Source organism: Drosophila miranda, chromosome 2 (assembly GCF_003369915.1).
Source record: "Drosophila miranda strain MSH22 chromosome 2, D.miranda_PacBio2.1, whole genome shotgun sequence".
NCBI classification, from domain to species: Eukaryota; Metazoa; Arthropoda; class Insecta; order Diptera; family Drosophilidae; genus Drosophila; species Drosophila miranda.
In genome coordinates, this window is record NC_046675.1 from 11476752 (window position 1) to 11501984 (window position 25233).

A 25233-nucleotide genomic window follows, 5' to 3' on the forward strand; every position below is an offset into this window, starting at 1 on the left:
GCTGCAAAATAATGTTTAAAAAATAGTTTTCAATTTTCTCATATTTTTTTTATTGCTGAACAAATTTTGATTGTGGCGAGAACGGCAGCTGCAGCACATGCTCCAGCCACCTGGAGGCCGAACGTGATGATCTGGAGGCAAATTGAAAATGCATGTTGCAAGATGGAGCCTGGACCTGCAGCTCCATGCGGGAGGGGGAACTGATGTGAACTGATTTCTTAATGAAGTTTTGCGGTTTTCAAATTTGCCTCTGATACAAGTTGGATCATCGCCGCGGGTAGCGCTGTCAGACCTGTCATAACGCGGGTTAACCACAATTTTGACCTTTCCCCTTTCGTTTGGTAACTGTTGACCTTACTGCCGGCAGATTGAATAACCTTATTCGATTCGCCACGCCTCGTTCCTACTACTGTTCCACCAGCCACATAATAGAGTCATCCAAACGATAATCGGAGGGGCTTAAGATGGGGCTCTATTGTGACATGTGTCGGGCACTCTCTTCCCTTCCTTATGTCAACTATTCGAGCATCCACTCATCCAGTCATTTATGATTAGAGGTGGCAAATGAAACCATAAAGAGCAAAAAGAGCAACGAGTCTGGGGTCCATACAATAAATAGGACAAACATGGAAAACAATCGAGAAATTTGTTTGAAAATAAATTTGTATAAATTGTAGATATTCGATATAAGACAAAGGCCTTTGTGCCGCATGAAATACACATGTCAATGAGGGCCGCAGTAATAATTTAAAATGCAAATAAATAAACCGAATAAACTCGACAAGAAATTCATGGATTGTCGTTTAAGGTGTGAAATATGAACGCAGCAGACCAGCAGAGCAGCAGACCAGACCCAAAGCTCGAGATTTGCCAACGCATTTTGGTTGTTCATTTGCATCCGCTCTGGGATTGGGGATTGGGATTGGATTCGTCTGGGTTTGGTTTTCGGATTGGGTCTCTGGTTACATTTTTTCGTGGCCATGTCAGTTCCGGATTAGCCGAAATGGGCTTTTAAGTAAGCCAAATCAATCGTGGAACAACCGCTTAATTGTCTACCGATCTATGGTCACACCCACAAGACCCACGGATAGGCCCTTGCTACTGACTGAACTCTTGAACTCCTTCCGTCCCAATGGCCCTTTGTGTGTGGCTCAATGTCAGGGTAATTTGTTTTCTATCTTGTGGTCGGCATTTTTCACGGAATCCCCCGGTCAAGCCTTTGATTGGAGCCCGAGCGCAAGAGAAACTATGAAATTAATTGAAGAATTGATTTTGATTGATTTGTTTCTGGATATGGGTATGTGAAAAGTGAAATCTTGGGAACCAATATAAAGAGAAACTTTTCCAATAAATTTATTCTTAAAAGTAGAGTTCAGAATTGCTGTATTAGTATTATATAAGACCATCTAGTTCAACTAATAAACAAATAATCAATCTAGTTAGGTAATCAGTAATCATTTCCCAGGTCGTTTATTACCTCGTAGTATTTCCATGTTGTTCCAAATTTATACATTTATTCGATCAACTCAAATTTCAGGGCAGAAAAAAACACATTTGATACGCCACGAGATGACGTCCGGCTTATAAACAACAAAATGCCAAGCAATATCAATCAATTATGTCGAATCCAAGTTTATCTGCAACTCCAGGCCAGCCCCAGCCCATCCTTAGCCTCGTGTGTGTCTTCTTCTATCATCCAAAAGGCTAGTGGCGAAAGCATATTCGATGATGCCAAAAATTCACAACCATCTACATAGAGCTTGTCTTTTCTATTGCTAAGAGATATATCTTCTATTTCGATATTTTGGGTGCTAAAATTATTCCCCAAGATATTATTAGTATAAACCATCTCCTAATACATTTATTGCTGCTTCAATTGATAATAATATGATTGAAATATAATCATTTCTTGGATCCTAAGGCATCATAAGGTATCATAGTAATATGTTGCTTCCATCACTAGCGTTTGCTCTTGAGATACTAGTGATATAACCGAGGGGGAGCTTAAGTTTCGAGACATCTAGCAAAATCATAAATCTTTTGAGTATTTCCGTGGGGTCGCATCACTTCTGCGCACTTTGCTTTACATATCATATCAGAAATGCAGATAGAAACAACAAATATCAACATGTTTCGCCTTAAGCCTTTTCGAGTGATTAACATTTTGTTGACCCAACAAATTGTAGGTGGTGACCCAAATGAGGGGAGGACATGACAGGGCGGGGAACGCGAACGTGAACGCGAACGCCCACTGGGACCGACTGGTGCGTGTGAAAACGGATTGGCCAAATTAACGAAAAACTTAAGGGGTTTTGCCATCGGATGGCAGTTGTTTCTACTTTGGCTATGCCCGAAATCTTTTTGGCCTAACTGATCTTTTGTTATGCTGATGGCCCGTAATTTGTCAAACGGTTCGTTCCCCCAACTGAAGGTTGAGGGGGCCTATGGAGCAGCCAGAGACATGACAGTTGGCTTTCAACACACATCTGTGAATGATTTGCTTTGGGAGACATCACACTCGACCTCCACAAATATTGATACCAAATGAGTTACAGCCGCAATAAGTCATGCTTTAGTTTCTACGAGAATGCTCAATCATTATTATCGACGGGTGGGCTTTGAGTTTAGATAGTAGTGGGGAGTTCTCACAGACTGCCAGAGCAATTCAATCTGCAATATAGCTCAAGTATTTCTGTGTCTGTGTTTCTCTGGGATCTTTGGTACATTATAGAGCACCATATGCGCTGGTTATTTCAAAACATGATCCCTATCCGTTCAGATCCTTTGTCCAAATGATGCTATAAGCTTCTCAAGGGTTATCCCCTTTCTTTGGTTCTACAAACATGATGCTCCTCGATTCAGTTATAGATTCAATGCATACAAATTTATATTTTTAAGACTCTTGATGCCTATACAATAAACACAATTCAATAGGTATGGCTTAACTTAAGCAAAAAACAATAAAATGGTTTCCCTACAATGGTCTCTCTGCCGGTTGCTGTGCCTGCCACCAGTCGCAGACGTATTCCCTCAGGCTGGACAGGGCGAGGACGGCATGGACATCGAGCTGCTGTTCCTTGGCCAGCCAGTCGCAGTATTCCGAGCGAGGACACGCGGCGGAGCCACCAAAGTTCTTCACATAGCGGATACCCGGCAGCTGATCGGGCCAGTGCCGCGCAACGCATTCGAGGAGCGCATCCAGCTCGTCAGCGGACAGGAGGCTATGGTGGCCATCCACCGAGGAAGTCTTCCAGAGAACGTTGAGCAGGCGAGCCAGGCCGGCCCCAGAGATGCGCGGCGAGAGCCGCGGCAGCAGTTGCAGGACCAGAGAATGCACACGTGATTGAACAATGTCATAGTTTGGCAGCTCTGAGCGGGAGGCGGCCGCGGCATACCACAGATTGTTCAAGATGCTGATGATGCCCTCGATGACGTCGAACTGATGGAACTCCGTGTGGCAGATGACGCCGACGAGCCACGAGTAGATGCCCACATGCTGCAGCATGATCTTGACGGCGCCGGGGATCTTCGCGCAGGTGGAGAGCACCGAGAGGAGCAGCAGTCTGGTCTCCAGCGTGCCCAGCTCACACGTGTAGAAGGTGAGTAGCACCTTGAACGTGTTGGTCGAGACCAGCTGGAAGAGATCGGCACTGCTCTTGATGCCGCACCGGAGGAGCTCCACCATGAAGTTGCGGTACAGATGGTGCTCCGGTTCGTGCGAGTAGAAGAACACGTTGAAGTCGGGTATGGTCTGGAAGTTGAAGCTCTGCTTCAGCCTCAGGTACAGCATCAGGCGCTTGTACAGCAGATGCGTCGGCTCCGTGCTCAGGTTGAAGCTGTGGGCGATGAAGAGGGCCGGTATTAGCGGCACTCGCGGCGTGCCTCCATGCGTGCCCTTCTGAGCGAGCCACGAGGTGCGCAGCTCGTTCAGTCCCGCCTGGATGTTGTCGTAGGCCTGCGACCACAGCGGACGCTCGTAGAACTTGGAGAGCTCGAAGTGGGTGCGATAGCGTTGCTGGCAACTGGCGGCCGCCAGTCGCATGTCCTTGTCCAGCGAGGAAAGGGCACAGAAGCTGACTGCCAGGAGACCGTTCTGGACGGGCCAGCGGGCCCACACCACCGAGCCGGGGGCGAAACAGTGCAGCATCAGGGGCAACAGGAAGGCCGGGTCGTAGCAGGAGTCGTAAATCTCCTCCCGCTTGGGGCAAAGACGTCGCACATCCTGGGGGAAGTCGTGGCAGCCCTGCTCCACCATTTTCTCCAGAGGATTGTCGCCGAATCTTTGGGATTTCTTCGACGGATTCAGGAACTCAACTTCGGGCAGCTGCTGGCTGGCATGCAGGCTCCTCCAGATTGGGAAATTCTCCATGGTGTACACGCTGGTTTCGCGCACAATCAGGGCCATCACCTGGGCCACATTTGTCTCCTGCTGCTGCAGCTTTACCCGCTCATCCTCGTCCGCGGCTCTCAGGGCATAATGGGCCACGGCGCTCTCGCCCCATATGAACGGTCGGAACTTCTCCAGGCCCACGTCATGCCGCTCATAATGCTCCAGCAGAGCCAAAGCATAGCGATCGGCGGCCGAGAGCTTGGCATGGTAGGCTCCAAGGATCACGGGAACGTGCGACGCCCGCAATGCTGTGGGTCCCTTCCTGGCCAACGTCTCCATGAGCTGCAGGAGATGTGTCTTCGTGTCGCTGGCAGCACCCAGGAGAAGATCGAAGCAGCACGAATGTGTGCAGATCATTTCGTAGAGCAGAGCTGGCGTGGGATCCTCGCCCTCTGGCCCTTCCGGCGTGCAGTCGCCATAGAGACGATCGCACAAGAACGCCAATAGCTTGAGGATAAGTGCATTTGTCTGATCCTGCTGCGGCTGCTGCTCCTCGCCCAGATGCAGGGCCAACTTCAAGCAACTCTTGCAGAAGTTCAGCCATTGCGGGGCATTCACCAATCGACTCCAATCCAGCTGCAGATCCTCGCTCTGATCTCCACTCAGCCACCACTCGTAGCAGTTCCAGGTAATCTGCTCCAGTTTACTCATTTCAAGAGCCTGTTTCTTCAGATCTAGGGCCAACATCTGGACGTTCAGGTTTACATAGTTGACGAAGACGCTGCCCTTCTGTTTGCCATCCTTGGCTGCGGCGAACGCCTGCCAGTAGATCTCGCGCAATACCCGGATCTGGAAGAGCTCCACAGAGTCGAGCTTCAGCTGCTTCTGACAGTAATCGATGCACTCCGACTTGGGCATGCACTGGGCAATGAGCAGGGCACTGGCCGCCGCGTGCTCCCGATAGATGAGGGCCGCCTTCTGCGGCTTCTCTATGCTCTTCATGAATCCGTTCTTGTACGTCTGGTAGCAGCGCTGAAGCAGCGCCTGCGGCACTTGATAGTTCTTGGACAGGGCAATGTCCAGGAGCGGATAGACAAGTTCCTTTTGCTCCAAGTTCTCTGGCAGCAGCTCCACAAATTTCGCGGAGAGTCCGGCCCGACGGTCAAGCAGCAGGCTGGCCAATCGTATGGCCGACTTGCTTATCTTACGCGTGGAAGTGAAGAAGCAGGCGAAGAAGCTGCTATCGCACTCAACCAGGTGGTGATGGAAGTTGACCAGGAACTGCAGAGTGGCCGCCTCCAGGGGCTCCAGTTGCTGTTCGCTGAGCTCACAGAAATCCCCGTAGTAGCCCAGTAGTCTCCTGAAGGACTCCCTGCAGTCGATGGGCTCCTTAAGCTGGCTCAGCCGGTTCAGCAGCAGCAGCAACAGCTCATAGTAATGATTCGGTTTGCTGTTGGACATGTAATCCTTGGCCTGCAGCTTGGAAGTGAGCAAACCCAGCATCTGAGAGCAGCCGCTGGCATTCACCTCGAATGTTTCGACCAGTGCCACACACTCGCTGAGTTGCTGATGCTCCTGCGGCTTCTCCACGGAAGAGTCCAAGGCAATCTCCAAGGCCTTAATCAACTGCAGTCGATACTTGGCCGTGAAGCTGTCGAACCGTGGCAGACTCCGGCAATGTTCCGTCAGGCGCCGCAGGAAGATGACGTAGTTCAGTCGATTCTCGCTGGTCTCGCTCAGTATCTGGGTGGGATGCAGCGGTCCAAGGCGGCTGTTGTAGATGTAATGGAGCAGATGGTGGGTGTGGGTCTCGGGCTTCTGCTGATCATCCTCCTGTTGTACCTCCTCCGTGCCAGCATCCACTTGGCTGGCGATTTGCACAAATTTGATGAGATAATCTGCCGTTTGCTCTGCTTGCGTCTTGGTCAGGCACTGTCTGGATAACGACTGGATGAAGACGAACAGCAGATCTTGGACATAGATCATGTTCCGACGCGGATTGCTCAGACTGAAGTGCAACGGCATCGTCTGTCCCTCCTCTAGTTTCAGCTCAAAGTGTTTGCCATCCTCTGGCTTGAAAGTGATCTGAAAGGCCTGTGAATCCTCAGCGGTTAGAACCTTTCGGAGCTCCTTCAGAAGCGGCCATTTCTGAGCAATGGCAGCGGGAAGTTTCTTGGGCTTCTCCTCCTCGCTGCCGGGCAGCCAGCTCTTCATGTAGTCGTGATATTTCTCCAAGTGTCCATCGTACAGCTGCAGAACCTGTTCCGGCTGGCTGTGGTAGTGGAAGAGCATGACAAAGACCTGCTCCACATAGGCATCGTACGGTGCCTCAATATCCACGCCCTGCAGCAGCAGGGGCATCATCTTGCTCAGCATCAGGACCTCCACATACGACTGCACTGTCTGGCCCGCCTTGATTTGGGCAAACAGTTTGCGGATGTTCTCGCTGCTAATGGCTTCTGTTGCATCTGAGGCATCCAGTTCCGGCAGCTTGATCTTGCGCCAGTCGAGGCACAGAATGGTCAGCAGAATGCTCACGACATTCTCCACAGTCTCGGCATCGAAACCGATGAGCGATTCCAGCCAGATGTTGATCTCATTGCTGCAGGAGTCGAACAGTCCAGTGTTTAGGAAGAGGCGATTCAATATGTTGCCAGCCTCCGCCTTAATGGCCACATCCTCCAGCATATAGGCCTTGATGAACGAGCGGAAGACCTTCCCAAAGAGCTCCTCTTGGGGATTCAGAGACATCGGGAACAGCAGCAATATCGTCTTGATTGACTTCAGTTCCAGCTCAACTTTGACGAGCTCCTGGGGCTGATCGACGGCATCGAAATCGGTCTCGTACAGCGGCCGCAAAACCTCCAGATAATCGAGAATTTTACTAGTTTTGTTGACAAATGCTCGATTCTCTTTGCACATGAGCAGGACCAGATCCAGGGTGACGGACAGGCACTCCAGGACATTCACTTCCGGCTGATTCTGCTGCTTGATGGCCAGATAGAGGGAGTACAGGATCGACTCGATAGTCGGAAAGTGCACCAGCAGGTGGTTCAGCAGATCAAATTTGAATTTTCGCATCGAGTTGCCTGCCTTCTTCGACTGCTCCCTGAGTGCAATGGCGCCAACATAGTTGCTGTATTGCTTCATCATGGCGAGGAGCAATCGCTGCACGGCCAGGCGCAGTTTGAAGTCCTGATTGTTCAGCATGCCCTTGCCCGTAATGTGGAGTAGCCCCTCAATGGGCAGACACAGCTCCTTGATCCAAAAACCGAGGTCCGTCAGCGTCATCTTGTTGAATGCGGTCGACAGGGAGCTTGGGGGCACGGCGTCTATGATCTGGGCCAGAAAGAGTGCCGCCTGTGGTATATCGTTCATCGGCACTTTGCTGGGGCTTATCAGGCAGGAAAAGTTTCGCACCGTATTGCGTCCCAGATCGGGACACGCAGTCAGGGTCTTGATGACCAGTTCCGTCTTGCGTGGATTGCTGTAGGGTTTGTAGAGCGAGCCCAGCACCTTGCCCTGCAGCTTGTTTTGCTTCTGGCGGTAGTGGGTCATGGCATCGAAGCAGATTCCATGCTTGCGGGAGGTGAGCAAGAGCAGGAGCAGCTCATGGACAGCAGCTGCAACAGCTTCGGCTTCCTGTTCGTTCGGCTTTCCCTTGGAGTGGTTGCTGACGAACAGAGCTGGCAGGCCATTTGGACCCTCCCAGTCGTAGAGGCGCCGCAGGGATTTGCAGCATTCCAGATCAAAGACCAGGACCTTTTTCGTCTTCTGGATGTCGGGGTTTTCCAGCACATATTGCCTGAGTGCGTTCAGCACCACGCAGACGGTGACATGGTCGTCATAGACCAGTCCCTTGGCGAGCACTCCAATCAACTGACCCCGATCCAAAATGTTCCTTATGAGCAACGCATTGCCATCGACAAGGAACGCCAAAATAAAGTGTATGTACGCCTTGCGGACGGTTTCGTCGTTCTGGTAGTCATTCTTTGCGTGGGACAACATCTGATGCATGACGCTCACATTCGAGAGGATGTCATAGGAGTTAAGAACCTGACGTCCTAGCTGCGGCTCCACGCACACAATCGCCGTGAGCAGCTTGAGTGCGTTGCGGCGATGGCTAGGCCGCGACGACTGGAGCAAGTTCTCAAGCACTCCGCCATGGGCTTTCAGAAAGTAGCGACAGCCATGGGCCGCAGACTCGATGTGACCCTTTTGATTACTGAGTATTTCCATCACGATGCGGTGCAGTGCCTCGGTGAGGTAATCCACATGCAGAATATTGCTTTTGTCGATGCGGTCAAAGGCCTCAGCCAGCTCCAAGGGTTTCCCTCGCTTCTCAATGTACTTGGCAACGATCCTGGGACGCGTGTTGCACATGAACAGAAAGTGCCGCAGCTCTGGATGGATGAAATATGGGCTTTAAATATAACCAGCTAGAAAAGTGGCTTTGCTAACCTACCTGTTATAAAACTATTGCTACGGAGCTTGGTGCGGAAATTCATCATTTTGAAATCGTTGGGAAAATTGGGTGTATTCTCCTCCGGTTCAATCCCAGAGTCGGGGCTTATCTCTGCTTCATCCAGTGCGTGGTCAGCGTCACCGTCTCTCTCCGGAACCACTTTCTTTGGGTGCCTCTCCTTACGTTTCTTTTTCTCTGCGGATGGAGGGGCGACATCCATTTCCACCTGTTGCACTTCTTCTGCATCATTACCAGATGTTTCTAACCTATTTACCTTTTCCTTGGGAGACTCTTCTTCTGCATCCTTTACTTTATTCGCCTTTTCCTTCTTTTTCTTTGGCGTGTCCGACTCTTTGGGAATCTTTTTCGGGACCACTACCTCGCCATCATCGAGCTGCTCCTCCATGCTCGTCGCTTCATGTTTCCTCTTGCGCCGATTCGGTTGTATGGCCATTTTGATATGTTGACAACACGCTTGTCAGATGGCCGGAATATCTTCAGCAACGTTCCTTTCCTCTATTTAATAAATAAAGGCACTTTCAAGGAATTTGGAATTGCGGCGCGGCACACACGTGCTGAGAACGATGAATGGACTTAACCCACATAGCCCCCGCTATTTAAACAGGTGAAAAACTTGAGCGGAAAATAATGCTAGATGCAAAATATTTTTAAGGGTCCTAACCTATCAAATAACCCATGATATCTTTCACCTAAACTGCACTAAAATCCTTCAATTTTCATCCTCTTCGTGGAGGGTATTTCAATACACCCTGGTCGACAATGGGTTAATTGGCAACGATCGGATGTAAAATTCCTCGATTTTGATATTCAATTATATCTAGCTAGGCACTAAACAAATTAATTTATCCTGCTTTGGAACGTAATTATTAATGTCTTTCTTACAGATTGACAGTTCTGGACCTATTGATGCATTTGATTGGTTTTCCGTATATATATCTCGATCCCGATACATATTCTGATAAATTTCGCTATGATATCTTTGAAACAAAGATTGACCAGTTTCTGCATTCATTAGTGCCTGGGATGACAACCATTATCTCAATTCTATACTATCCCTTACCCCAGAGTATGCTCATTCAGCGTCACATGCTGCTGCTTGTACAAATCATATGTTGCTAAAGGATTTCGATACTATCGACTACATAATCGCTAGAGCTGCGCGCCGAAGTGGGATAGATGAATATATTGCTTAAAATTTTCTATAATAGAGAACTAAGATCGTATTGAGAATAGATATAATCAGTTTAACGTACAAATACAGTTGGTCTTAAACACTGAGCGCTAGTTCAAGAGTCGCATGCCGCATGGGCATATGACTCATGCGAACGGTTTTTTCCCATTTGGCAGTTTCAAGTTTTTCCTTCTACGTAATCGCTTCCTTTCTTTTGAATTGTTCATTGGCTAACTAATCATCCTCCAGCGCTGCATTCGTAGCTCCACTGGGTCCTCCTCCTCCTACTGGGGCCGATGTGGTGGGCACAGGGAACTCCGGCAGAGTGGAACGCTGTTTTCCCGGAGCCGGGGGAACGGGAGGTAAATCAACAGATTTACTTGTGGCTGTCAATGTTGTTTAGTTAGACCTCGTTGTTTATGTTTAATCAGATAATCTGATAAGTGTTAATAACTTACCCAAACAACAACCCATTATACTTCGCAGAGCAATTCCCTGTAGAGCGTGCAAAATTGTTGAAAGTTCTTTGAGCACTAAATCAGGCAAAATCAAATCCGGGGCCAATTGACTCGGTGTACGTACGTATGAGTAAACCTAACGTGCAAACGAATCATGGCTTATTGATAAGACGTTCATTTCTTTTCATTTTCTTTTTGTTTAAAATGTAAAGTGGGTTATTTATGACCGTGGGTATGGCAGCTATCAGCTTGAAGGTCCGCAAGGGTTCTATGGGCCTAATAGAAATGAGCTTCGGGGTATGGTTATAGCGCACACTGTCGGTCGCCTGCAGCCATATCATTGAGGTGGACTCGACAATTAAGATAAGCGCTTATCGGGACAAACAGTTTTGTACGCTTCATGGCTGGCGCTGAAATTTCAATTATAAAATGTATCGAGCTCTGATGATATATATCGAAAGAAATATATTTTATTGCGAAGAAAATGTTAATTAAAGTTATAGCTATTATGCGATTTATTATTACTGTGAGCCAATAAACATTTAATATTATATATCTTTTTTTTAATCTTTTCTGGCATTTGAATTTTATCTGCTTCGCGGTTCATTTGTCATTTCCAGTCATAACTCATTTTACAACACTGTCGTACGAACAGCTGATTCGTCGTGCTCTCCTCTCTCTCCCTCTTCTTATCTACCCTGCTCGCTCGCTCTCTCCGCCCAACGTAAACAGCGTATTTCTCGCTTTGATAAAAATGTTTTAAATCAAAAAGTGTTAATTAAAGCCGAAATCAAAATCAATGCGGCTGTGGACGCCGACGGTCGTGTGCGCGTGAACGAATATTAAAACAGGAAAATCAATCAAACAAAAGAACAAATAATTTATTGAACAGCAGCAGCAGAGTGCGTGAGAGTGTAAGGTGGCGAGAGCGAATAGGCGCAAGTTTGCCTATTTTGTGTTTATGTTCTACCTGACATTCGGCAGCTTTTGCTGTGAATTGTGAATGTAGCCACAAAGTGAACGAGCCGAGAAATCACGGCCCAAAGCGAATAAACAAGAATCGTAAAAAGAACGGCCATAAAACGCAGGTCTCGCTCCGAGCATCGTCTGTAAATTAATCCAAATCAAAAAGTTGCGTTGTGGCCAAAGAAATAGCCACTGCTGGACAGTCAGCAGCCCCCAACCAAACCGACAATCCCCCAATCGAGAGCCCTCCAAAAGCTGGCTGAACGGCAGCGCCATGGATGATGAGTTCAAGCTTTGCTGGAAAAACTTCCAGGAAAACATTGCCAGCGGATTTCAGAACCTATACGACCGCGGTGATCTCGTGGACGTGACCTTGGCCTGCGACGGCAAACTGCTGCAGGCCCACAAGATAGTCCTGGCCATATGCAGTCCCTACTTCCAGGAGATCTTCACCAGCAATCCCTGTCGGCATCCCATAAGTGAGTATTCCAGCCATCTAACAGATGTGGGAGGTACATAACTTCTGACATGTTCTAATCTTGGGAATTGCTAGAAATTCCTTTTGTTTGCTCAAGTTGTTCACGCCGCCACAGCCGTTGCTGTCGTCTGTGCTCCGTAGTCCGTCCGTCCGTCCATTTGTCCATCTGTCCATTCAGCCAACCAAAGTGCGCTAAAAATGCAAAGTTATACGGCGGTAAATATACAAACTATATGTATTCCTTTGTGCAGTGCATATGTTAGACATGGCTAAACATCGCCAAATGGCGATAGATATTTGTCATTTTATCACTGATAAAGTGCACAAACCGGGGGGACACTGGGTCGTCGTTTGTCTTCCTCCCTGTGGCTCCTGTCCGGCACGGCACCCGTCACCCGGCACCTATCTATCTATCAGTTTATCTAAAAGCGCCCGTCAGCCTGTCTGTTCGTCACTGTTGTCAAATGCCAGCCCCCAGCACGATATAAATCAACTTCTGTATTAAGTTCCGTGACACATTCAACAGTTATCAGACGCCGAAGAGAGCAGCAGAGAACTCCAGCCACAGCTCCAAAGCTGCAGCTCAGACTAATGGTGGGAGCACGTGTACCAGTTCGGAGGCAAATAAAATGATTTCGCTTGTCATAAATCTAAAGGCAAACAAGCAGGAGGAGTAGCAGCAGCAGCAGCAGCAGTACGAGTACGAGTAGGAGTAGGAGCTACGAATCGAGGTCTGATAATCCTTCGTTGAGCTATGCTATTGACGCCACGTTGTCTCACCCGGCTGCATGCGTGCACGGTCTGCATGGACTGCACGGCTCTCTCCATGTGTGGTAGCTGCAAGAGTCGTGTCTTTGGTGGCTTGTTTACTTACGCTACGGATACGCATATGCATTGTGATAAGAGGTACACTCCGATCGAAGATTGGGTGCGTTGCTGACCTCATCAAAATGTACTCCACAATGGACTCTACTCTAGAATGGTATATGGATATGATATCGCTGACTGCTTGACTGCCTGCCTCCCTGCTTTGTGGGTGACTCTATTCCATGTTCAATTCTGGACGGACAGAGTCCGTGTTATACACGGCCAGCCCTGTGCTGCACGGTGGCTTTATCTGATCAAGCGGCAATAAAAACTAAGGTTTTATCTTTTCAAGTAGCAGCAGGAAGGTGCTACCTACCAACAAATAAGGTACAAGAGGTATTTCCAAAGATAAAGAATATTAATATACCCTATAAATAATGGTAACGGTATGTTGGCAACTTGGGCGGGGGTTGGAAGTTATTAAAAATAAAGCAACCAAGCAACCAACAGTAACAACTACAGCCATCATTGAGGTGCTAACAAGCCAAATGTGGTGCGTGTTACACAAAAAACCACTCGATCGGGTACCAGTGCCATCCATCCATCCATCCATCCAGCCAGCCATCCAACAACAATAGTCTCAATATTTTTATCTTTTTATCGCGTTTAACAATCATTTATTGCCCAACTGAGCAACTGGGTCCCCAACCATCCAATCCCCTGGCCACTCGAAGACTCCACCATTTGAGATATTGATTAGACGACAACGACGACTAGCACGGGTTTTGTGATACGCTCTCCGTCCGGGCCAAGTGGCCAAGTGCCGTGCCATATGTATCTACGGCACACAGCTGCTCGCCGAGCTAATCCTCGAATATTATCTATTTCCATGCCGTTTAAGTTTTTATTATTGGCATAAACAACTCGGACATCGGACATTTTCGTTCTCCACCTGCCCACAGAGCAGAGCCCATGTCGTTTATCAGCCACTTTGCTTTGGGTATCACTCTTAATCGTAAAATAAGATTTTGAACTTATTGCCATTGTGTTGTGTTAGATAACGCACTCAGACGAATGGCAAATGGGTCTGGGTCTCGTGTGATATTGGTGGCTCTCGAGGACCAGTCAGCCATGGAAATAGCCCTAGCCCCAAGCAAACGGAGTCCAAGCGATGCCACCACTCCTATCCGTGTACCTCCCATACCGATCTCCACTACCAACCACCCCTTCCCATTCACAACTTCAAGTAGCTGTTGCTTAGCAGCCATAAATGTTTCGCTGAAATAATATAATATCGATCGATGGACTTGTCGTAAATATCAAAAAATAACCAATGTTATTTATACATATGTGCATACGAGTGTGTATTTTAGTGCCCAAAACAGAAGCAAAGACGTGCTGTTTATCAGGCCCCATGGTTGAGCATATTTTTTTAGGGGGAAGTACTTTTAATACCGTTTATCCGCTCCTTTAGTTAAGATCAGCGGTGGCAAGGCTTTTTGAATTTTGGGCGCAATCCTTTATCTGCGAAACTCGAGGCGAGCCTCAATGCCGCTCATTCTGAACATGCGATGTATATCGTTCTTTCTCCTTTGCAGCAATCGCTTGTGCGGCTTGAGTCGAGCACGAATGTGCCGCGTCATGTGCATGCGATGGGAACATTTGGGAGCAAGGACGGGGCTTAGATCAATGTTGATGATGAAGTTTAGCTTCATACTTGGCTTTTCTTGAACTGTAATCTTGGAAAGATACAAGAAATCATTTTATGAACCGATTATACGGTTGAAGAACTTTTGATTTACGACCCTGGGAATCTGAGATAGATCCAAATAGATATCGAGAGGAATTGGAATAGATAATGTCAGGAGAGTCATCTTTATATACAAAAGTACATCTGGACATCTTCAAAAGCTTAGAATCATAAAGAATATCTAAAGGCTTTTTTAATTGCGACCCTGGGAAACTGAGATATGTAGATCCAAATAGATATCGAGAGGAATTGGAATAGATAATGTCAGGAGAGTCATCTTTATATACAAAAGTACATCTGGACATCTTCAAAAGCTTAGAATCATAATGAATATCTAAAGGTCTTTTGATTTGCGACCCTGGGAAACTGAGATAGATCCAAATAGATATCGAGAGGAATTGGAATAGATACTGTCAGGAGAGTCATCTTTCCATACATAAGTACATCTGGACATCTTCAAAAGCTAAGAACCATAAAGAATATCTAAAGATCTTTAATACATCCCAAAAATTGTTAGAATGATCGGCAGGCGATCGATAGGAGAACTAAAGAATTTGTCCCATCTCTTTGTTCAGCATCTACTGAACAGGTCATAATCTTATGGAATGTTATACAAATCGTAAGAAATCATAGGAATTCTACCAATATGGCTACATATAATGGGGGTTTTCTTTTAGCATTTTTTTTAAAACTAAACAGATTCGAAAGTTTTTTTTTTGTTTTAAATTGGATGATTTGTTTAATATTACATAACAATAACATAAGTAACTATAAACGATAAAATTATACACTGTAGCTGCCAGTATCTTATTCTATAATTGGTTGGTCATCGCGGAAACTGAAGCGTATTGTGAGGGTCAGCCAAAATCGTTCGTCTAGTCGCAGCAGGCAGTTGCCGAGTCGAGAAATATATTTGCTTCAGATTGTAGTACTGACTAAACATGATTAAAATGCGGTGTCTGGCAGCTGCCATGCTAATTTTCGGCAACATTGCCACTACATCAGCCGCCGAGAGTGATGTCCTGGACCTGGGGGACGACAACTTCGCATCCACACTGAAGCAGCAGGAGACGACATTGGTTATGTTCTATGCGCCTCAAGCCTGAGTATGCCAAGGCGGCTGAGCTCGTCAAGGATGATGATCCACCAATTAAGCTGGCCAAGGTTGTCTGTACCGAGGCTGGCAAGGAGACCTGCAGCAAGTACTCAGTGAGCGGCTATCCCACACTGAAAATATTCCGTCAGGATGAACTGTCGCAGGACTGAAGATCTTCCTCAAGTTTGCCGACAAGAACCGCGAGAAGTATCGCTTTGGCCACAGCAGCGACGAGGAGGTGTTGAAGAAGAATGGTGAAACGTAAATGATGCCATGTCAAGACTGCAAATGCGTTTATTATACTTTATGCAATTTGTTACGCCTCCGGCAATAAAAAATAGATTTTAAGTTTTGTCCCTTCTCACAAATAAATAAAAACTGGCATCGAACGTTTGGAAAGGCCTGGGACTGACTGTATTGCCTTAGAAGGAAACTATATTGATGAATGAATTCGAATTTTGATGTGACTGTTGTGATTTCTTTGCTAGACGGGGGACTTATTACCCAATATGTTATTGTAGATCTATTGGGTAAGCCCCTTACGCACTCGAGGACCACTACGACCCAAAATAGAGAGCTAAACATTTGAATTTATATTAGGGCATATACAATTCTCATCCTTTAACAGTATTTTTACTAGACCAAACGATTTTTGGATATTCTATGTGATTCGAAAGTTATTATGAAGGTCTATCAATTGTCCTTGTTCGGGAGTCTATTAATGATTGAAATGGTAAATCCTTAAATTCATGGCACTGATACTTTCCCAATGATATATACTTTTCTAAATGAACCTTTACGTTATATCCGATTAGCTTTTGTTTTTCAGGGATAATCCTTGAATGGCTTCCGCTTCGGGCCTTGCCCACACGATACCCCTTAATGGCCTGCTTACGTCGCATTTTATGATCCCTTTCATATAATATCAAACTTTGACTTTGAGCATATGAAATTTGATAAATGGGGCCTTTATGGGGATTGTCAACACAACAATTAGTAATTTATGGGCTCCGAAATGGCAGTAGCCGCAAAATTAGATTGTTTAGCTATCGGCTAAGCTATGGCCTAATCCCTAGTCCAGGTGCCAGGCCCAGGCCTTCGGAGACATTGGCACTGGGGAAAAGGTGATACATATATCGACGAGTGCGGAACCCAAGTCGGAGGCAGTATAGAATCTATCCAGAAGGGGGAGAGAGACACTATATCAATGTATAGCTGGCCATTGTGTGCTGTTGGGTTGGCTGGAAGTGTTGTTGGGGCTTCTTATTTTTTATCAGGTTGTACTACTACCAGTACGACTATTCGACTACTCGACTATTATGGCGTTTTCAGAGATAACAAATATTTATGAATGTCAAAATGAGGGGCAGCCCACTCCACTCCACTACTACACTCCAACGACAACGAGGGTAACAACAACAAGCTCCTATTGGCGTTCAGATTCGATAAACATTTATCATAATCATAAAATAAAATTGTTTTTGAAATCGATCGCCTGCAATCCGATTGGTGGAAGCGACTACAGTGGGCGTGATCTTGGTCATACAATTGTGGGTGTAGCAGAGTGCTAGTCCCGAAAGAAACGAAACGCAACGAAACCGAACCCAAAAACCTTAACCGAAAGATATCTTTGCCGAGTTGTCGAACCGGCAAGCCATCGTAAGATCTCGCACCCTCGTCTTGATCTATTTATGAGACTGATATCAGCGGAGATCACTTCGGGGTCAGCGGCACATAAAAATTCCCCTTGGCATCGCGCTGCTCGCGTTCCGCTGTACATCGGTTGGAGCTCAGAAAAGATGCCCGAATTGGACATTTTGGTGTCTGGGATGGTGGATGGTGTGGGTCTTATCAGCAGCATACACACGGATTTATCACATTTTCCGTGAACTTTAGACAAAGTTTATCTACAGCTCCGGCATAAATGGTTTATTGATTCGCTGGCAGGCTGTGTGTGCCTGTGCCTGTCGCTGTCTCTGTCTCTGTGTCTGTGGATCTCTTTGTCTCTTGATCCAGGGCCAGTCTCTATCGCTATCGATTCCTGGGATGCCCATGAGTATCTGTGTTTGCCCAGAAAACTAATATAAGCTCTGTGTTTATACGTAGGCCCGTATCTATCTGGCATCACCAGTCAAGCTCATGTGTAGATCAGATCGGCTGGGGATTACAGACTGTACCTCTCCAAGCTATAGGCGTACATGCATACTCCATACTATATTGCATACATACATATGTATATTGCCCGGATTTTGATCTTCGCAGTGCGAATGGCGAACGCAAATACGGACATGCCAAAGGCAAAGGCCCAGGCCCAGGCCCAGGCAGCCAGATAGATAGATAGACACGAGACAAAACGATCCGTAATGACGACTACGGCAAATGATAGGGCAAACACTTGATGGCTGCTGCTGCTCCGTCACTCCGTCCTCAGATTAAGCAACAGACGAGAACTGATCGTCGGATTAATACATTCACACATACATCCATCGGCATATTGTACGTGGATGTTTGTATATTAAATTGTTATTGAGAACAAGTGATAATATTGTTTTTAACTAGATGTTGATGCTGTGAGTCTTGCACAGTGGTCTGCGATCGGGAATGAAATGGCGGGGGAAAATCCTGGACGAATGTCGGGGGAATTCTCGCAGAGCTGGGGAATCCCATTTCATAAACGTAGATTGATTAAAGATACTACGTGGGGAAACACTTAAGGGAGTGTCAGTAATGAATGATGGGTTTATTTGTGTATTTGGAAAAAAGAGAAGGCGGTGATCCCAAGGACCTCTGTTGTTGAGGTACAGTGACGGCAGTCACTTTTAATTGGAGTTATTCAGAGAGCCGGAGAGCTAGAGCAGAATGTGAAGGAGCTAAAGGTAGGAAGGATGTGGTGCAGAGATAAGGAAATATTATATTTAAAGATTACGTCCAATAGACAGAATTGAGTACCTATAATATTCCTGTATCCATTGTGTCTCTCCTCCCTTCGCATATAACCGATTCGCACCACTGTGCTGTGTCCGTGTCCGTAGATCGTGGAATCAGTTTCGAATCCCGGACAGCTTCAGTTCCACAGTTCCTCAGTTCCATAGGCCGTGTCGAGAGCACCCCGATGATATGTCATGCTACTTATTTTATAATTACTGCTGTTGCTGCCCCGCCGCTCCCCCCGCTGCTGTTGCTGCTGCTGTTGTTGAGGTTTATATTTAAGTTTTCAGATTTCTTATCGTAGCTGTTTTTATGTATTGATTTAGTATTTGAACGTTTCGATGATAACATCTCCACTATGAATGTGACCTCCTTTCGGTCTGTGGATGATGTCGAATGGTGTTGTTGTTGTCGATCGGGCGGGGAACAGACATATGCGCCTTATGTAAACGGTTCACCAGCTAGTACTTGGGGAATTTTCGGGGAAACAATCACTCAAACAAATATTAACTAATTCTCTCTCAACTTGCAGTCATTCTCAAAGATGTGAGCTTCAACATTATGCTGGAACTCTTGGAGTTCATGTACCAGGGCGTGGTGAACGTGAAGCACACGGAGCTGCAGTCGTTCATGAAGATCGGACAGCTGCTGCAGATCAAGGGCCTGGCCACCAACTCCAACTCCTCGCCGGCGTCCAGTGCATCGGAGAAGTCTGCTGGTCAACCGCCCAGCCATGGCCAGGCGGAGGAGTCGTCCCCCAACAATACCCACAATAACAGCCACAGCAATAGCCATCACAACTCCAGCAACAGCGCCAACAGCACCGCCAACAACAACAGCAACAACATCACGAATAACAGCAGCAGCAGCAGTAGCTCCAACAGCAAACCGGATGCGGATCACAGTGAAGCCAAGGGTCAGAGCACGCAAAGTAACTCGCGGACCTCTTCGCCAGGCGGTGCCAGCAGAGCCTCCAGCGAAGCCAGCCACCTGTATGCCCTGAATAAGCGACCAGCGCCTTCCGACTTCAGCAACGACTCCCTGTCAATCTACTCGGGAAAGCAGCTGCGGCGCTCCATGAAGGAGCACACCGGTGGGCAGCACGAGGGCAGCAGCGACACTGCGGATAACGGCGCCATCCTGGATAACCCCCTGAACACGGAGGAGTTCTTCCTGCCCCCCATTCCGCACATTTCGCTGGGCGAACCCCGATACGACCTGGGTGGGCACAAGCGGGAACAGGATGGCCATCATGGACCGGGAGGCGGAGGAAGTTCCGGCAGCGTTGGCAGTCTCAGCTCCTCGGCCTCCTCCTCGACGGCAGTCAACACGCTCCGCAATCCCTTTGGGCCGGCCTTCAATCTGGACTACAACTTCTACAAGCCGAGCGGCAACAATAGCGGCGGTCCGAGCGGCAGCTCCAATAATGCGGGACCAGGGTCTGGAGGCATCAGCAACAATGGATCCTCTGGCCTCGGCCTCGGCCCCGGCTCCGGCCCCGAATACCCGAATGAGCTCTATATGCCCAACGATTACTCCAAGAACTTTGCCAATCATATGGACATACCGTCAAGTAGGTGTTCCAAAAATCTTCTTTCCGGATTACTTAATTTATGTTTCACTTTTCTGTTGCACGTAGCTTGGCTTTCATTTTTGATTTTGATTTTCATTTTAAGCTTAATATGAGTTGTTTTTTGCTTTGCATGCCACTGCGGCTCCTCATCCACACATCATATCATCATCATCATCATCATCGTCATCGACATGCATCCCAAGTACTTACCAGCCCACTTACTAGCACTGTCCCCTAAATGAGGATTCAGGCTTAAGGCACGAGGAATGGAATAAGGAAACCCCAACGAATAATGGGAATAATTCTTTGTTTGTAAGGGGGATATTTTGATTAGCTATTGCAAGCCGTGAAAATTCTGTGAATTCAGTGAAAGAATATGTATTGTATTCAATCAGTTTGTTAGATATGTCACCGGAACCATTGATATATATTTGTCCGTTGATTGTGAAACTGAAGCTGGTTAAAAGAGATATGAGAAGAGTATTTACACATGTCATGAGATTCTGGTCTTAGTTTGTACCTAAATCCTTTGATTATTTCTTCTGAATGTAAAAAGAACACAAGAGCCGTTTGCTATGTTATTATTTTTTTGAAATTGAGAGCCTTTTTAGGACCCAACCACACTCACAACAAAAAACAGCTCAATCGCTCCTAACTATGGCTTATTAACCCAACTAAAAGACACCGGAATCATATATGTATGTAGAATGTAGTTCCCTAATTACTTTGATCCTAACCTTAGGCTTATTAACCGAAACGACGCCTAACCACCAACCGCACACAGTCCGAACACACGCACACAGCCGCTTACGCCAGCAAAGGTAGCAGGCCACTCTATGATCCCCTGGTGGCACCGCCTCCACTTCCCCGAAACAGCTCCCCCACCCCTCCCCCTCTCTGTAAATAACATCCGTTAAGACGTTCCAGTGAAGAACTGTCCACTAATGTCGTTCCATCATTGTACGTTTGTTTGTTGCCCGCTGCGGACGCTGCTTGGCGCTGGAGCAGATGGCAGTAACATGGTGATGCTGTCCACCACCTCGCTCCTCCATGGCAACTGCGTGTTCAATCGCAACAACACGGTGGCCACGCAGCAGGGCATGAAGACCTACTGGCTGTGTAAGTCCTACCGGATCAGCATGTGCCGGGCCCGCTGCATCACCCACCTGGGCAGGATAATCTCCGCCACGGGCGTCCACAACCACACGCCCCATATGCGCGGCAGCCAAGGGACGGTGGCTGCAGCAGCATCCGCCGCTTCGGGTAGTGGTGGCACCCCCCCAGTGACGATCTCGCTGGCATCCCTCCCCAATCATAATCAGCCCGGCGGCTACTCCATTGCGGATGGGAGTCACATTGGAGCGGATCTGAATCACGGCGGCGGCCCCACCAGTAGTCGGTTGGGTGCAGCCAGCAACATGTTTGCCAACCAGACGTCACCTCCGGGGGCAGCCTCACATCATCACCATCACCTGGGCCAGCCGCTGCCCAACCTCCTGGTGCAGCATCATCCGACAGCGCCGCATATGGAGCAACACGGCGGCATGGGGACTGGAGCGCCACCCTCGAATGTTATGCACAATCCCAACCTGATGCATTTGCCCATGCAGCCGCACGCCCATCACCACCACCAACAGCAGCAGCAGCAGCAGCAACAGCAACAACAGCACTCCCCCCACGCTCACCATGCGACAGGAGCGCCGCCACCGCCACCGTCCCAGCACCATCTAGAGCTGGGAGGGGGCCAGGGCGTGCTTCTCTCACCAGCTCATATGCAGCAAAGTCCGCAGTCGAATCGAAGCAGCCACTCCATGCATGCCCAGGAGTCGCCGCTGGGCATCAAGAGTCCGCCCCCACCACCCGGAGAGGAGCAACAACAGCAGCAGCAGCGAGTGGACATCAGCTCGAGTGCCGATGGGTCGGCAGAAAGTGCTGCCGCGGGGACGGCGCATGTCATCAACTCCATTACGATATCCCCCAGCAGCAGGCACAGCTTCAAGATGGAGAACATTTAAGGTTGCAGGCTCCGCTCCTGGTGCACCGCTCTAGAGGAGCTCTAGGCTTTAAGGAGGAGTAATTTATTGCGGCTGGAGCCGCGTAGCTAGTGTCTGTAGTAGAAATTGAATGCGAGAACAAATTGAATTTGATTCGAGTCGCACGTGTATATCTGTTTGATAAACTAATGCAAAATGATAAACTAATACCACTCACGCAGCAGCGGGCGCTGTGGAATAAGTTCCAGATTAACCCTGAACCCAGAAACCTGAAAACTAAAGTCTGGGTGCATTAGTTTTGGACTTGTTTCACGGCGCTGGGCGTATATATTTTATGTAGTATGGGTATTCTAAGGGTATGCTCTCCACTAACCATCCGGTCCGTCAGGTAAGTCCGATCTGCATGACACCTACACCTACACACACACACACAAACAAACATACATACAATAATTGGGCTCATTCGTGTACGTCCTGGCATCCAAAAAACATAACCTCAAAGAAAGTAAAGAAACGATCCATAGACCTCCCACCCATACACACACACACACACAAGCAGAATCCACAACAGCAGCCTCTCCTCAACTGCAATCTTGTCCACTCTGTATTATAGTCGCACCCGGCGAGCACTGGTTCCAGGGCAAACTGGAGTTCATGCTGAGCCAGCGGGGCAAGCCGCTGCTGGTGCACGACGGCCACACCTTCGGGATCCAGTACGTGCGCAAGGACAAGAAGTACTGGCAGTGCAATCTGTCGCGCAAATTCAACTGCAAGGCCCGAGTGACCACCACGGACACGGGCGAGATTATTGTGACGAACAACGAGCACTGCCACACGGAGATCCGACAACACCTGCGCAAGGACTACCAACGCAACAAGGTGATGATGAATGCGTTGATCAACTTGAGTACGAACCGATTCGCCGATCTGCGGCGGCATAATCTGGCCGGACTGGGGGCTCTGCCCATGGTGCCGGGTGCCCTGTCCCAGGGATCGCCCATCGATGAAGTCGTGCAGAATCTGCACGATCTTGCCAAGGCCTCGGCGGAGGCCAGTCAACAGCAGCAGCAGCGGGCGCACGAGGCCATGAAACAGGACATGGACGAACCGTTGGACTGCGGGCTGCGCAGTTCGGTGGCGCTCGAGGAGATGGCTCGCAGCTTCATGGCCAACAAGCCCTCCATTGCCTTCCCAGGACACGAGTCCAGCGGTCATAACATAAATGATTTGACCAAGGACGACTCGTGGAAGGAGAAGAGCGAAGGCGATGTGCACTAAATAGTTTCGTTTCCGTTAATCAGGGAAGCATCTGGCGCAGCGCCATCTGGCGGAACGTAGCAACACTACGGTTTGGCGGAATAAACTTCAATTCAAAACGAGGACAGTTAAGTACAAAAATGGAATGATTGCAATAATACTCAAATACACTAAAAGACAACATAACCAAACCAATTCCAAAGAATTTAGATAATTAAATACATATGTAAACGTACAGTTTATTAGTGAATTTCCAGCAACGCGCATACATGAATTTTTATCGTTTTTATTGTACGTTACGTTAGTTTTACACTGTAATAAATGTTGAATTTTAATAAACTTTTTTTATAGACATCGGCTTCTCTACATCTAAATTATATATTTATCACGCGACTCAGCTTCTGGATGCGATTGAGCAGCAGATCTCCCTGCTTGATGGTGGCCTGGTACTGCCAATTCTTGTTGTCCGGGCGATTCGTCTCCACAATGCCGCCGACGCGATCCACCTTGGCATGCAGCCTACCAGCGGCGATGAAGCGTGCCAGCTCCTGGTCGATGTAGTCCACAGTGACCCCAAAAGACTCGGCCATGTACTGAAGCGTGAGGGAGCGATAAGACTCCAGTAGTTGGGTGTATCCAAGGATGCGCATCTCTCGCACGTAGTAGCGGTAGTGAGGGTGGATGAGGTAGTCGGAACGCAGCTGCTTCTCGACCACAGCTAAATGTACGTAGAAATTCTCATACTGACAGTTGTAAAGGGAGAAGAGGAACTGTTTGACATCGGGCAACCCGTGCAGAACCTCCTGAATCTCCGAGCCCTTGATGACTTTGTCACGTAGCTCGTTGCGCGGCAGGGCTATCATGGACACATACACTGTGTAGCGCACAAATGTGGGGTAGTCCATAAGCTCGTACGAGGTGAAGGTGCTCACGGTGTCCAGGAAGAACGTTGCCGCCGCTTTGAAGTCGCGCACTGCAACAGAATATACTCCCTGGTACACCTTCAGACGATTGCGGCGATCCCAGTCGCCGCCCTCCTCAATCAGGTATTTTGCCTTGTCGATGTTACGTGTTATTAAGTCGTGATCCAAATAGAACAAGCCCAAACGGATGAGGTGGAACACAATGTCCAGGCGATGGCCCAACGAGACGGTCTTCTCGTATGTCTTGCGGAAGGCTGTCTCAGCAGCGGCTTTGTCGCCAATGCGGCACAAATACTCAGACTTTTTCAGGTTAGCCTCGCGCACCTCCATTTCGCCCAGATTCTTATCGGCATCTTCGATGGACGCATCCAGTTGTTCAATCTCCACGCGGTTGTTCTCCTTCATGCGCGCCAACAGATCCTTGTCCACAGTCCAGCCGAGCTCAGTGCAGATATGTTCGTACCATGGAGCCATATTATCGGCCCGTATGGCGTCCAAGAGTTTCGCCTTTAGGCTCACATCTTGTTTGTGCTCGGTCAAAGTCAGCAAAAACTTTGTCTGGGCCAGCACCAGGTTTGGGTTCTTCTCCAAACCCTGCTCTTCGAGGTTCTCAGCAGGCATTTTGTTTATTTGCTACTTTTCGTTTCGTTTAACACAGAAAATAGTTGAATTTCTCGCACGAAAATTAAATTTTTGTTTTTTTTTTGTCAAAGCCGCAGAGTCATGTACAGTGTGACCGAGGATTTATTGATCAAATATATCGTGTGACCCTCAGAAATATACCAAAATATACCGTAAATATACTGACGACTTCAAGTTCTATTATACATATTCCTCGTTTTTATATTCCGTGGAATATTACTAGCTATATAAAACCACTAACAATTTGGAAATTGCTAGCTAATCTTGTAGAAAATTTATTCGTCAATCGTATAAAATTATCTCGGCATGGCTAAATGTTCTATATAGCTAATAATATTCGACGGAATATCAAAAACAAGGAATATTTAAAATAT

The 25233-nt window shown here is 47.7% G+C and overlaps 4 protein-coding genes across 8 annotated transcripts; 1 reads left to right on the forward strand and 3 right to left on the reverse strand.

Annotated features, from left to right (window-relative positions):
• Positions 1–2857: 2857 nt before the first annotated feature.
• Positions 2858–9396, reverse strand: LOC108156035. The gene is made up of 2 exons (XM_017287287.2): positions 8796–9396; positions 2858–8733 (listed from the first exon to the last, which is right to left on the reverse strand). The coding sequence occupies exons 1-2, from the start codon at positions 9247–9249 to the stop codon at positions 2975–2977; spliced, it is 6213 nt and encodes a 2070-aa protein (XP_017142776.1). The 5' UTR covers positions 9250–9396; the 3' UTR covers positions 2858–2974.
• A 633-nt stretch (positions 9397–10029) lies between these two features.
• Positions 10030–10707, reverse strand: LOC108154288. The gene is made up of 2 exons (XM_017284539.2): positions 10446–10707; positions 10030–10373 (listed from the first exon to the last, which is right to left on the reverse strand). The coding sequence occupies exons 1-2, from the start codon at positions 10459–10461 to the stop codon at positions 10222–10224; spliced, it is 168 nt and encodes a 55-aa protein (XP_017140028.1). The 5' UTR covers positions 10462–10707; the 3' UTR covers positions 10030–10221.
• Positions 10708–11148: 441 nt separating this feature from the next.
• LOC108155399 (broad-complex core protein isoforms 1/2/3/4/5) lies at positions 11149–23648 on the forward strand. 5 transcript variants are annotated; one of them, XM_017286191.2, is made up of 3 exons: positions 11149–11890; positions 19003–20043; positions 21052–22249. In XM_017286191.2, exons 1-3 carry the CDS (start codon positions 11686–11688, stop codon positions 22056–22058), a joined length of 2253 nt encoding a protein of 750 aa, XP_017141680.1. In that variant the 5' UTR covers positions 11149–11685; the 3' UTR covers positions 22059–22249. The 5 variants fall into 5 exon arrangements, with proteins under 5 accessions (XP_017141680.1, XP_017141682.1, XP_017141681.1 ...); XM_017286193.2 differs by lacking the exon at positions 21052–22249 and adding an exon at positions 20110–20608 and having other exon boundaries at positions 11156–11890; XM_017286192.2 differs by lacking the exon at positions 21052–22249 and adding an exon at positions 22651–23648 and having other exon boundaries at positions 11157–11890.
• On the reverse strand, positions 23514–24954 carry LOC108155401 (26S proteasome non-ATPase regulatory subunit 6). The gene has a single exon (XM_017286198.2). The coding sequence runs from the start codon at positions 24836–24838 to the stop codon at positions 23669–23671; it is 1170 nt and encodes a 389-aa protein (XP_017141687.1). The 5' UTR covers positions 24839–24954; the 3' UTR covers positions 23514–23668.
• Between the last annotated feature and the right edge of the window lie 279 nt (positions 24955–25233).

Bases quoted from the DNA above. Each gene is read 5' to 3' on its own strand.
- LOC108155401 (XM_017286198.2), bottom strand. From the start codon at position 24,838: ATGCCTGCTGAGAACCTCGAAGAGCAGGGTTTGGAGAAGAACCCAAAC.
- LOC108156035 (XM_017287287.2), bottom strand. From the start codon at position 9,249: ATGGCCATACAACCGAATCGGCGCAAGAGGAAACATGAAGCGACGAGC. The intron at 8,734-8,795 runs GTAGGTTAGCAA...TCATCCATCCAG, and splicing joins TAGCAATAGTTTTATAACAG to AGCTGCGGCACTTTCTGTTC.
- LOC108155399 (XM_017286191.2), top strand. From the start codon at position 11,686: ATGGATGATGAGTTCAAGCTTTGCTGGAAAAACTTCCAGGAAAACATT. The intron at 11,891-19,002 runs GTGAGTATTCCA...CTCAACTTGCAG, and splicing joins TCCCTGTCGGCATCCCATAA to TCATTCTCAAAGATGTGAGC. The intron at 20,044-21,051 runs GTAGGTGTTCCA...GCGCTGGAGCAG, and splicing joins TCATATGGACATACCGTCAA to ATGGCAGTAACATGGTGATG.